Source organism: Hyperolius riggenbachi, chromosome 6 (assembly GCF_040937935.1).
Source record: "Hyperolius riggenbachi isolate aHypRig1 chromosome 6, aHypRig1.pri, whole genome shotgun sequence".
NCBI classification, from domain to species: Eukaryota; Metazoa; Chordata; class Amphibia; order Anura; family Hyperoliidae; genus Hyperolius; species Hyperolius riggenbachi.
The window spans coordinates 337,013,534-337,026,242 of NC_090651.1; the positions used below are offsets into that span (position 1 = coordinate 337,013,534).

At 46.9% G+C, this 12,709-nt stretch overlaps 1 protein-coding gene across 1 annotated transcript in view; it reads right to left on the minus strand.

Moving 5' to 3' along the window:
* LOC137522943 (phospholipase A2 inhibitor 25 kDa subunit-like) overlaps window positions 1-12,709 on the minus strand; it is a 29,245-nt gene that overhangs the window by 10,483 nt on the left and 6,053 nt on the right. Inside the window, exons 2-4 of the mRNA XM_068243102.1 lie at window positions 5,850-5,966; window positions 4,055-4,207; window positions 1,940-2,083 (exon numbers count right to left, since the gene is read on the minus strand). Of these exons, the coding sequence (XP_068099203.1) occupies window positions 1,940-2,083; window positions 4,055-4,207; window positions 5,850-5,966 (414 nt within the window). The remainder of the gene's footprint in view (window positions 1-1,939; window positions 2,084-4,054; window positions 4,208-5,849; window positions 5,967-12,709) is intronic.

The window sequence follows — 12,709 nt, forward strand, 5'->3', positions numbered from 1 at the left end:
CATAGCCAGAATGCAGAGCCAAGACCACGTGGGCCCCCCCCCCCCTCCCCCCTGAGCCCCTGTTCAATTCTTGGACAAGGGACTTATCCATACCTCTGGCGCCCAGTAGGAGAGTGAGAGTAACTATCCCCACACCTGTGAATGTAGGCCCTGGGGAGGTTCATGGTGGCATCTGGGAAATACCAGATGCCAGGCCCTCCCCAGGTGAAATGGGTAAAGTATCCATTGACAATTTAACTCTCTGTGGAAATTGGTAAGGGGTACTTTAGTACCCCTTACCAATTTCTATTGAGAGTTAAGATGAGATATATGTAGGCGCTGAGTAGGAACAAGCCTAGAACCTGCCCCCTATGCGGCAGTTTAGGAAATTTCTTTGGCCTAACTGTATTTTGGCCTTTTCAGATAGCAGCAGTCACAGCCAGACTACCCATGCTGATACCCAAGCTTGTTATAATCCTGAAATGCTTGAAAGAAAAAGTGTCTGTGGCTGTGCCATTGTCGGCCACCTTTCAGACAACTTTAAACTGAGTTTCAAGCCTCAGTTACCAGTCCTGTCAAGCCACAACCGAAATGTTGATGAAAACTGTTCATTACAATTGTCCTATTCTGTAATACCACATGCACCATTTCGATATTAGCTACACATGTTATTAAAATGATTTTTGTGTATTTGTTGTTGCCGGCATCACCTACATATATTACAATTTCATCATAAATGTGGGATTTCCATTTAAAGATCAGTCCAGAGACAATGAGATAGAGGTGGTACCCCAGCAGGGGCATAACAATAGGTCCTGCAAGAAATGCAACTGTGGGGGAGCAGAAGCTGCAGGGGGCTCCATGGGGGAGAAGTTTATTTTCCTTGTCCTGAGAGACTGACACCAAATGGCATGGAGAGAAAAAAAGCGTTCTGCTCTTTGCACAATCGTTCTAATGACTGCATCTGCTCAGCCACTGATAAGGAATCATGCAAAGTTTTGTAAAGAAAGATTTGTAGACAGTCCCTATTCAGTGTGCAGCAGGGTGTTGTGTGCAGCGTCCAGCCCCCAACCTCTCTACCCCTCCCCAAGAGCTCTGTACTGTAGTGATGCTGGAGAAGTCTGCAGTGCCAGTTCTGCTCCATTAGAGATGGACAGAGTGGGCTTGATTCACAAAGCAGTGGTAACTGTTATCACGCTGTGAAAATTGCTTCATGCGAAAATTAGCGTGAAAATGGTTATCGTGCGCAAAAATTTGCATTCGCACGTTAATGCAAATTTTTTGCACGTTAATGGTCTGCGTTTGCGTGACAAATTCCTGTTATAGCGCGAACGCAGACCGTTAATGTGTGAAAAATGTGTGAAAAATGTGCATTAATGCGCAAATGCAAGTTTTTTCGCACGATAACCATTTTTACACTTGAAAAACGTTTTTCACGTGAAAACGCGCTACAACACGCACAAAGCAATTTCTCACAGCCAACAGTTATCACTGCTTTGTGAACCAAGCCCAGTGAGTGTAATTAGCTGAGGCTGGAAGCACACTCGTCTGTCAGTTTCCTGTATGCGTTTTCTGCACACCATGGGCTCGATTCACTGAAGTGTGATAACTGCTATCACAGCAGTTATCATGCGAGCTGCCACGTACAAAGGTTTGCGCGTGAACGCTGTTACGTTGCGTGATAAGCGAAGGTTTGCGCGCGATCATATGCACTTTTCATGTGACACGCGCACATGATTGCGCGCAAACCTTTGCTTATCACGCGAAGTAACGCTGTTCATGCGCAAACCTTTGCATGCGGCAGTTCGCATGATAACTGCTGTGATAGTGTGTGTGTGGGGGGCCCGATTAAAAGTTTTGCAGGGGGGTCCAGTGATTTGCAGTTACACCCCATACCCCAGTCGGAGAAGGTACTTTAGCTGATATGATGAACCACTTCAATCTACTCTGTTATATTTACCTGTTATTTTTACAGTCTGAGAAATACACATATTTTCATCTCCAGTACATTGTATGGTATCTGTAGTATCGCACCAGACAGCAGAGCCAGTAGAGAAGCAGGACCGACACGCCAGACCATTTGGATTTGAGCTATCCAATGGCGCTAATAAAGATAAAAAAAAAAAACAACACAAGAATATTACATCATGGGATTAACATTTGTAGTTTTGCAAACATATCTCTGTGATGTAAGATAGTGAAGTAAGCACTGTGCTTTAAGCTTCCAGTTGTGATAGTATTTGATTTTGTTAGGGCTGGTTCAAAGCTTTTTGCCACCTGAGGCAAACTTGTGAGGACTGGGGATAGGTAGTATAATTGCTCCAAGTATAGGTAGCCTGGAGGGGGTAGCAGCCAGGAAGGGGGGACAGTGGGCACAGCGGTGGGGAGAGGGGTCAGACCCCACCCTCCCTCACCTGGGGCTCCCCCATCCGCACTCCCACTCCTGCTATTTGCCCAGCATTACCATCAGCAGCCAGTGGGAAAGCAATGACTCACCTCCTCCCGGTCCAGGCATTGCATTCCACTGCGGAAGTACAGTGGGCGGCATTGCAGGAAGTGGCACAATCGGTAGAACACAACGCCTGGACTGGAGGGAGGTGAGTCCTTGCTTCCCCGCTTGCTGCTGACGGTAATGCTGGGCAAATAGCTGGAGAGGGAGCATGGATGGGGGAGCCCCAGGTGAGGGGGGGTCTGACCCCCCTCCCGACCACTGTGCCAGCTCCTCCCCCTTCCTGGCTGCTACCCCCTCCAGTTCGGTGCACCGCCACCCACCGCCAAGCTGGCACCGCCCTCCACACTTTCACCTGAGGAAGCTGCCTCACCCCACCTCCAGGGTGGGACGGCGGTGGATTTTGTTACATTTGAGGCCCGCTCTAGTAAGACAAATCAACCCCCTACTACAATGAACTGATGCAGCTTTTCGGCTATACAACAGCCATAATGTATCACCCAGATAATCATGATAGTGCCTATAACTGGCGCTAGTCTACTTTAGGTGACCCAGCAAGAAACCTCATATTTTTTCACTATATGTACACTTAAAGAGAGTCTGAAGCCATTTTAAAAACTAGTTTTAACCTCTTATTTAGCTTAAAGATGATGACTATTGCTAAAATGCCGCATTCCCATGGCAGAACAAGGGTTTTATAACCCCCAAATCCCCGGGGCAAAAAAACGGGGAGCGCTTCCTGGTAGAGGCAGAGCTTAGAGCTGTAGCTCTGCTTCTACTTGTGTTAATCCCCATTGATCACCGCCTCTCCCCACCCCTCTCAGTCTTCTTTCACTGAGAGGGGTGGAGAGAGGCGGCAATCAGCAGTGGATTAACGCGAATGGAGGCAGAGCTACAGCGCTAAGCTCTGCCTCCCCGGGCAGCAAAATCCACAACTTTGAAAGGCGTGGATTTTTGCCCTAGGATTTGGGGGTCATAAATTCCCTTATTCTGCCATGGGAATGTGGCGCTTTTGCACTCACCATCATCCTTAAGCTGAATAAGAGGTAAAAACTAGTCTTTAAAATGGCTTCAGAGTCTCTTTAAGGCATGAATGAGCACAGTTGTGAGAATCAAAACTGTATCAACTCATATTCAAGGAGGGGATCACAGCATAGAGAGTTAAAGAGACTCTGAAGTCCCATTTTTTACCATGTTTTTTCTTAATTTAATCTTGTTCAGCATTATAGCCTAAGTTGAATTGCCGCAATCCCGCCGCAAAACAAGTGTTTTTTCATAGAGAATATGACCTGCAAAGTTCCACAACTTTGCAGGTCGCAGATTGTGCTGCCCTGGAATGGCAGAGCTTTGCGCTGTAGCTATGGCTCTCCGCAATCAATCTCCACTGATCTCTGCCTTCTCCCCACTCCTCTCAATTAAGAAGACTGAGAGGGGCAGGGGGAGGCGGCATTCAGCAGAGATTAAAGAAGGTAGTATTGTACTATGCAGCATTTTAGAAGAGTAGCTTTCTTCTTAGTTCTTTTTAGTCTTCTTGTTGTTTTGGATTTCTATAACTCAATAACTAACTGTGTGCGGTTGTTTAGAAGACAATGCAATACACAGAGAAGAACCATGAGGATTACTTACAGGATTGCAGTGTCGGGATGCAGTTGTCCGTTGTGCAGCATCCTGCTGCTACTTTTACCTTGATTTCTCCATACGCGGATATACTGCCACTCGCAGAGCATTGTCTTCGGGGTGTGCATGACATGCCATAGATTGAAGAAACAGTAGAGCCACCTGTAAGAACATTTATTGCATTAGTCTACGCATTGAAAAGGAACCCTCTCAGCAGGGCCGGATTTAGGCCAAGGCCGCCTAGGCCATGGCCTAGGGCACCACAGGAGCAAGGGCATCAAAGCAGCTGTATAAACTGGTGCAGCATTTGCAAGCTTGCAAATGCTGAAATGCAGGGAGATCAGGCGAGGGCCTGACTGTGGTACTCTGCTGCTAGCCGACTGTGCAGCAGCCACCTTGCTCTATGGACACGTTTGCATTGTGGCCGACGGCTATGGACTTGGGAGACTGAGAGGAAGATGAAGCTTCTGTACTGGAGACAAGTGGAGAAATGAGTGACACGGATGGCTGCGGTGTGAAGACAAGCTGGCTACCTATACTGAAAAGGAGGGGAGAGGGTATTAAGGGAGTCATCTGGCTACCAACATTGGAGGGAAAGGGGGGGGGAGGTATTCTGGCTACCTATACTGGTGGGGGGGGGGTCATCAGGCTACTTATACTAGAGGTAAGGGGGAATGAGGTAATCTGGCTATCTATACTGGAGGGAAGGGATCATCTGGCTACCTATACTGGGGGGGTTATCAGGCTACTTATACTCGAGGTAAGGGGGGTGGGTTCATCTACCTACCTATACTGGGGGGTTATCAGGCTACTTATACTAGAGGTAAGGGGGTGGGGTCATCTGGCTATCTATACTGGAGGGAAGGGGGGAGGGGTAAACTCACTACGTATACTTAAAGAGAAACTGTCGCGAAAATCTTAAAATTTAAAACACATATAAATAGGAAGTACGTTTCTTCCTGAGTAAAATGAGCCATAATTTACTTTTCTCCTATGTTGCTGTCACTTATAGTAAGTAGTAGAATTCTGACATGACCGACAGATTTTGGACTAGCCCATCTTCTCATAGGGGGGTTCTCAGGGTTTTCTTTATTTTTAAAAGCACTTAGTGAATGGCATTTGCCCCCGTCCAACTGCCAAAATAGTGTGCAGTGAGCAGGGAGGCTGGCCAGCATCTTTGCATTAATCATTTTCAGGGAAAGTCTCTATAAAGAATAAAGGCCATGCTGAGAATCCCCTATAGAGAAATGGACTAGCCCAAAATCTGTCGGTAATGTCAGATTTCTACTACCTAATGTAAGTGACAACAACATAGGAGAAAAGTAATTTATGGCTCATTTTACTCTGGGAGAAATGTACTTCTTATTTGTATGTGTTTTAAATTTTAAGATTTTCGCGATGATTCCTCTTTAAAGAGGGTGGCTGGTGACAGTGGCCTTGGGCGGTAAAGAGTACAAGTCCGGCCCTGCCTCTCAAACTACTACACCCTCCCCCACATTTAGTGTGGCTTGTATCAACATCCCTAAATCCCCTTTGTAAGTGAGGCCGTAAAAATTTCCCTTCCATTTAGTTACTATGATCAGTATAAATTTCCCACTCTGCCTTTCCCTGATGTAAGTGTGGCTGGTATAAAAATCCCATGTAATTTAGGCTGAGGTTCCTTTAAATTTTGTTGTGTGTTTTGATCGAATACCCCAATATGTCAGGGAGGCTGGTTTGATGGGACCCCGCCTACTTATGTGTCTAACACCAAATATCTATTCGGAGACAGCTTCAACTTAATTTTCTATAGTAAGTAACTTACCTGATCTGGTTTGTGTATATAAAGCCCCACACACAGATCCAGAAGGACAAGTACTACTGGGTCCTGTACACGAATTTGATGTCATAGAAATGCATGTCTTGCAAGTCAGTGATTGACCTAAGGACAGAGAAAAAGTCACTAAAAGGCCACCAGAGTAGTAAGCATGGGTTCTCTGCAATCACTGTCCTTCCTATAAGAATGTCCTATCTGTCAAAAACGTCACATTCAAATGTTCATTATCTGTTACTTTCTACTGTAATTATGATTTCATTAAGATCTGTGAGAAAGAACAGAAAGTTCTTATTTAACCACTTTTGAATTAGACAATTTTGGCCCCTTTAAAACCAGGACCATCCTTTCTTTCTTCTTTATTGTGATTGCTGTGATTGGCTCACAGCAATCATGGGGACAGGAGCCAATGAAATTGGTTCCTGACCAAGAGACTGTACTCATAGCGTCACGCTAACAGTACAGTCTCTTGGTCAGGAACCAATTCCATGATTTCATTTCACTTCTGGACGTTCATGATGAAACCTACGCCCTGTTTGTGGCTGCTTATTCCTGCCAGGGCATAGATTACAATCATTCCCGCCGTGTGGTCTCGTTGCTCACATCGTTCGAGTCACTGCACCCACTCACTCTGCAGCACAGATTGTAATCTATGCCCTGGCAGGAATAAGCAGCCACAAACAGGGCGTAGGTTTCATCATGAACGTCCAGAAGTGGTTGAAGTACATCTCTGGTAATGGAACTTCAACTGGGAGACTTTTGCTTTACATATTGCTAGGCTTAGGCTGACATGCAAAAGGGTTATAGACTCTAATGCAATTATCGTTAATACAGCGAAAAAAGCAGAAAAAAAGATTAAAACATTACAATTTTTTAATTATCATTTTAGAAGCTTGCAACGTTATAATCTTTGTCATATTGTTTATTTTTTTATGTCCAGATTTTACGTTATCAAAGATATTATCATTTCTATGTGTAAATGTAACGATTGTGGAACTTTCTCCGTGCGCTGATACGGCGAAAATCCTCCACAAGCGTATAATTGCAGGCACCCAGCAAAAGGTGCTACGCACCCGTAGAGGGAAATTCCTGTCGGCAGATGGCGCTGGGGAGTGCAGAGGAACCAATCCTCTGTACCTCCACAAATGCCAGACAGGAATTGTACGAAGTGCAGAACGCAATCGCAAGAGAGACGATTGAGAATGAGCACAGGGACAGATTGTATGTGTGTGCACCAAACTAGTCGCTAACCCGCGACAGTGCACACACAACAGCAGATATGAAATAGGAACGCGATCGCGAGAGGTGCGATTGCCAGACGTGACACAAGGCAGATCAGAACAGAATACGAGGATAGCAAAGGCACAGCAAATCATACAACGAGAAGATAAAAAAAATAATAAACGCTAGCTGAACGCGAACACCGCACTCATTCGCAACAGTGCACGCGTTCGTGCGCGGCCCCCACGTGATAAGCACAACAGGGACAAGCATGCCTTACTAACCAACACAAGACAGACACCACACAAGCGCGCTTGCTACACGGTTGCCTTACCGCAGGCACCAGCAAGTGCACGCAAACAGACAGACAACGAGAATCGATCAAACAGGAACCACTGCTCTTACCGTCAGAGCCAGTGTGAACCAGGTATCAGAAAGATCCACTGCTCTTGCTGTCAGAGCAGTGTGATCCAAGCACACGACAAACAGAAGGAGTAACCAGCAGCGACCGCAGCCGAGGTTAGCTCCAAGATCCAGACCAGAGGAATCCACTGCCACTAACGCTAGGGCAAGTGCGATTCAGACAGACAGAACAGAAGGATCCACAGCACTAGCGAAAGTGGCTAGCGCGATCCAGGAAGACAGAACAGAAGGATCCACAGCACTAGCGCAGGATGCCAGTGCGATCCAGGTACAGAGTAGCAGAACAGAAGGATCCACAGCACTAGCGCAGGATGCTAGTACGATCCAGGGAGGCAGAACAGCAGGATCCACAGCACTAGCGAAAAGAGGCCAGTACGATCCAGGGAGGCAGAACAGAAGAGATAGCTGGTAGCAACCGCTGCACCAGCTATACTCCAAGAACAGAGATCAGAACGATTTCCTTGTCGACCACCGCTGGGACAGGACAATCGCAACAGACAAACAAAACAGATAAACAATCCTAACTGCACTAGGGAAACCTGCCTAGCGCAGTTTCATGAATTACTCTAAGCTGATCTTCAGACAAAGAGCATGGCTGACACTCCTCCAGGAGTGTTTCACAGGAAGACTCCTTATGACCAGCCAAGCATTGTGGGAAACACATAGTACTTATAGTACACGCCTCCAATAAATGTGGCCAGGCAATTTGCATGTCAACGTATGCAAATTCCTCAGCAAGCACAACCTGCAAAACTGACAGAAGGTCTCTCTTAAAGAGACCTGCAGAATGCAGACCTGAACAATGGTCAAAAAGCTGCCTGTCTGCACAGGCAGCTGAGCAGATTCTCACAGTAAAAGGGTGTTTTTGCAGTGGGAGTAGTTAGGGTTTGGCACCACCCTGGCGGCAGTTAGTTTTAGGCAACACTGGGTGGGGTGGTTAGGGTTAGGCAACACCAGGGGGGTGGTTAGTGTTAGGCACCACCAGGGGGGGTGGTAAGGGTTAGGCACCACCGGGAGGTAAGGGTTAGGCACCATCGGGGGTGTGGTTAGGGTTAAGCGCCACCAGGTGAGTGGTTAGTTTAACGCACCACCAGGGGAGGGTTCTGTGTGAGAGTAGGGTTGGGTTAAGCTGTATTGTTGAATTACGTAATGATTTTTAATGTTAATATTTTTTCTTTATTACTACTAGAGTGCAATAAAACACAGTGTAAATTGTGGCCATGACGGTGCAGACTGGACAACTTGGGCGCCTGTGGCATCAGAGTTTGGCAATTACATAGCAGAACTCAACCTATGGTGAGAGAGTAGGAAGTTTTACAATACCGGTATTTTACTGTCAGTAATGTAGAAAAAAATACATATATCCAGGCACATCACATCTAGTTAGGACATTAAATAAGTTAAGGAAAGGGAGGTGCTGAAGGGGGTGTGGCTAGAAAACAGCAAAAATCTATTAACCCTTCGCACTCTCACATGCAAATGTTCAAACAAATGCATTCACAGATTCACTCATCCAGGCACAACTGTTATCCCTACAGCTAAGTTAAAAGTCGGGGTTTTAGTTCACAGAAGAATGCATTCTTATGCTTAGTCACCTATACTGCGCAGAAGTACCCAGGTAAACGTAGGAGTCCTAACACTGGCCCTGTAACATGCATAGTGCAGACATGCAAACACATTCATTGCATCAAACCTATCAATGGATTAGGAGCACACATCCTGACGTCCTCTCCTGGGACAGATAGTGCATCTTACCAATCGCACAAGAGAGCTAACGTAATGTATCCATGTGCACCATGCACATACACCAGCATAAGCTGTGTGCATGCTGACAAACACATACAGGGGAAGGAGGGAGTGCACTGAATTAGACCCTAGCCACAGGGGTCAGTAGTAAAATAAAAATACAAATATCCAGGCACATCACCTCTAGTTAGGACATTAAATAAGTTAAGGAAAGGAAGGTGCTGTAGGGGGTGTGGCTAGACAACAGCAAAAATCTATTAACTTTGTTCTTGTTACTGACCCCTGTGGCTAGGGTCTAATTCAGTGCACTCCCTCCTTCCCCTGTATGTGTTTGTCAGCATGCAGACAGCTTATGCTGGTGTATGTGCATGGTGCACATGGATACATTACGTTAGCTCCCTTGTGCGATTGGTAAGATGCACTGTCTGTCCCAGGAGAGGACGTCAGGATGTGTGCTCCTAATCCATTGATAGGTTTGATGCAATGAATGTGTTTGCATGTCTGCACTATGCATGTTACAGGGCCAGAGTTAGGACACCTATGTTTACCTGGGTACTTCTGCGCAGTATAGGTGACTAAGCATAAGAATGCATTCTTCTGTGAACTAAAACCCCGGCTTTTAACTTACCGTAGCTGTAGGGATAACAGTTGTGCCTGGATGAGTGAATCTGTGAATGCATTTGTTTGAACATTTGCATGTGAGAATGCGAAGGGTTAATAGATTTTTGCAGTAATGTAGAAAAGCGGAATATTATATCAGAAATATTATTGTGACTCTACTATCAGTAATGTAGAATAGTAGAGTATCAGTAATATTATTGTGACTCTAATATTGGTAATGAGCTGTAGAATAGTGGAATATTGGTAATATTATCATGACTCTACTATCAGTAATGTAAATTTAGTAGAATATTGGTAATATTATCATGACTCTGCTATTGATAATGTACTATTGTGGCTCTGCTATCAGTCATTTAAAATAGCGGGTAGCAGGAAAAAAGGGCGCCACTGTAGACTTTAATGCAATTATTGTTAATACAGCAAAAAAAAGCAGGAAAAAGGGCGCCGCAAAAATTTTTGTTAAACACATTGTAACATTATAGTTTTTGAGGTAGTTATCGCTTTAGAAGTTTACAACGGTATAGTTTTTGTCATATTATTTTGTTAATAAGTACAGATTTTACGTTTTCAAAAGGTATTATCATTAATATATGTAAAAGGGTGTTTCTGCAGAGGGAGTGGTTAGGGTTAGGCATCACCAAGGGGGGTGGTAAGGTTTAGGCACCACCTAGGCGGCGGTTAGTTTTAGGCAACACCGGGGGGGTTAGGCACCACCGGGGGGGTGGTTAGGGTTAGGCACCACCGGGGGGGTGGTTAGGGTTAGGCGCCACTAGGGAGTGGTTAGTTTTAGGCACCACCAGGGGAGGGTTCTGTGTGAGGGTAGGGTTGGGTTAAGCAGTATTGACGAAAAGCGTAACAACATTTGAAGTTAATAGTTATTTGTTATTATTTCTTGTTTGTTTTTGCAGAATCACAATCAGAATCAGAATCAGAATCAGAATTTATTATCGCCAAGTACAATGGTGGATTGTACCCGGAATTGGTTTTGGCACATACAGGGTCGTTGGTGAAGAGACAAGAAATAGCATACAGTTAAGCATGGCACATACATAGACATGGGACAAGCATACATAGGACAATTAAGCAGGGTGCAGCATCACATGCAGTCAAGCATGGGTCATACGTATAAACAATAAAAGCAAAAATAAAAAGCAGTGCAGAGCATTACAGCATACACGTACAGTTAACGCAATACAAACATAGCAAAGCATACATTGATAGCAGGAACAGAAAAGAGTGGGACTGGATGAGCGGCCTGAGAGCTGATATGAGCGCTGCCATTTTTGGCACTGGACGCTACACAGCGACACGCTCCCAACAAGACAGGTGCTCCGATTTGTCCACGAAAGTAGAGAGAAAGAAACTGAGAAAGCAACTGAGAAAGCTGAGGGGCATCATGATGGAGGCGGACAGCAGAGTTCACTCGGACCAGGTTGCCCGAGGAGCAGCGGTCCCGATTTTGAGTCCGCCCGGCTGGGCAATGAGGGCGCAGATACAGTGGGGGCCCTGTGGGGCCAGGGTGCACCCGGGGGCACCCCTGGGTGGTGGATGTGGGGCCCGGGGGCCCCCCGGCTGGGCAGCAGTGGTGGACAGGCCAGGGAGGTCTACCTTTGGTGGTGGCAGGACACAGATGCCCAGATGCTGGGCGGCAGCCAGCTCCACTGTGAGGGGAGCAGCACCATCTCCGTCACCCCAGGTGTGACCAGGGGGGTCTGGTGATTCCAGCCTGAGGTGTTTCAGGGGACCCTGGGGGCGATGCTGGCCTGGGGTGCTTCAGATGGAGGCATGCTGCGAGGCACACTGGCAGCCTGAAGGGCCTGGAGAAGAGAAGCTCCACATGGGTGGCCGAGCAGGCTGGAGGCCGGTGGTGGAGATCGGAGGTGGCCAGCCGATGGTGAAGCCCAGCTGCTGCGGTCAGGCTGATGGCAACCAGGGTGCAGCAGGCAGCTGAAGCACCATCCGGAAGAGCGGTGGTATTCCTCTTCTGTGGCAGCTGTGGGAGCGCTGCAGGCGGCGGCATCAGCGATGGTGCAGCTCCGTTTCTGCAGTGGCTGAGGTGGCGACGGAGATCAGGCCACGTGCTCCGCTCTGGCGTCCTGGGCTCCCAGGCAACGGGCGCAGCCTGGCGGACCACGTGGGAGGGCCGGTGAAGCGATGGACTGAGGCGGATGTCTGGTCCGGGGATGGGGCGATGGTGAGGCAGGCCGGATAAGTCCTCATCAGCGGCAGGACACTGCGCCGCCGGTGCATCTCTCCAGCGCAGCTTCGGAGGCAGCACAAACAGTGAGCAATGCTCGGCCGCATGTGCTCTTCCTGCCCCTCCGGCTGCGATAGCCCCTACCGGGGCCCAAAACCTCTGCCTCCTTGCTCTGCTCGGCAGTCTGCGATGCCCGCCCGCTCCCCAGATAGATAGGGGAGATCGGGTGGTGCAGCAACGGTGGATTAAAGAAGAAATAAGAAAAAAGTCCGGAGCCCTGTGGCCGTGGCGTCCGAGTCCGGCGCCATCTTGGTGGTAGAGTAACAGTAATTACCGTTAATAAAGCTTGTAAACGATGGTTCTCGTTAGCAAATTTCGTTAATACCTAGCGCGCAATTCCTTAATAAGTTGGGCCTCTTTTTTCACGGCACCCTTTTTTATGCACACGAATAGTGGAATATCGGTAATATTATTGTGACTCTACTATCGGTATTGTAGAATAATAGCGTATCAGTAATATTATCGAGCTCTACTATCGGTAATGTAGAAAAGTGGAATATTAGTAATATTATGGTGATTTTACTAACGGTAACGTGAATAGTGGAATATCGGTAATATTACCCATCAATGCAATGTCTCTCCC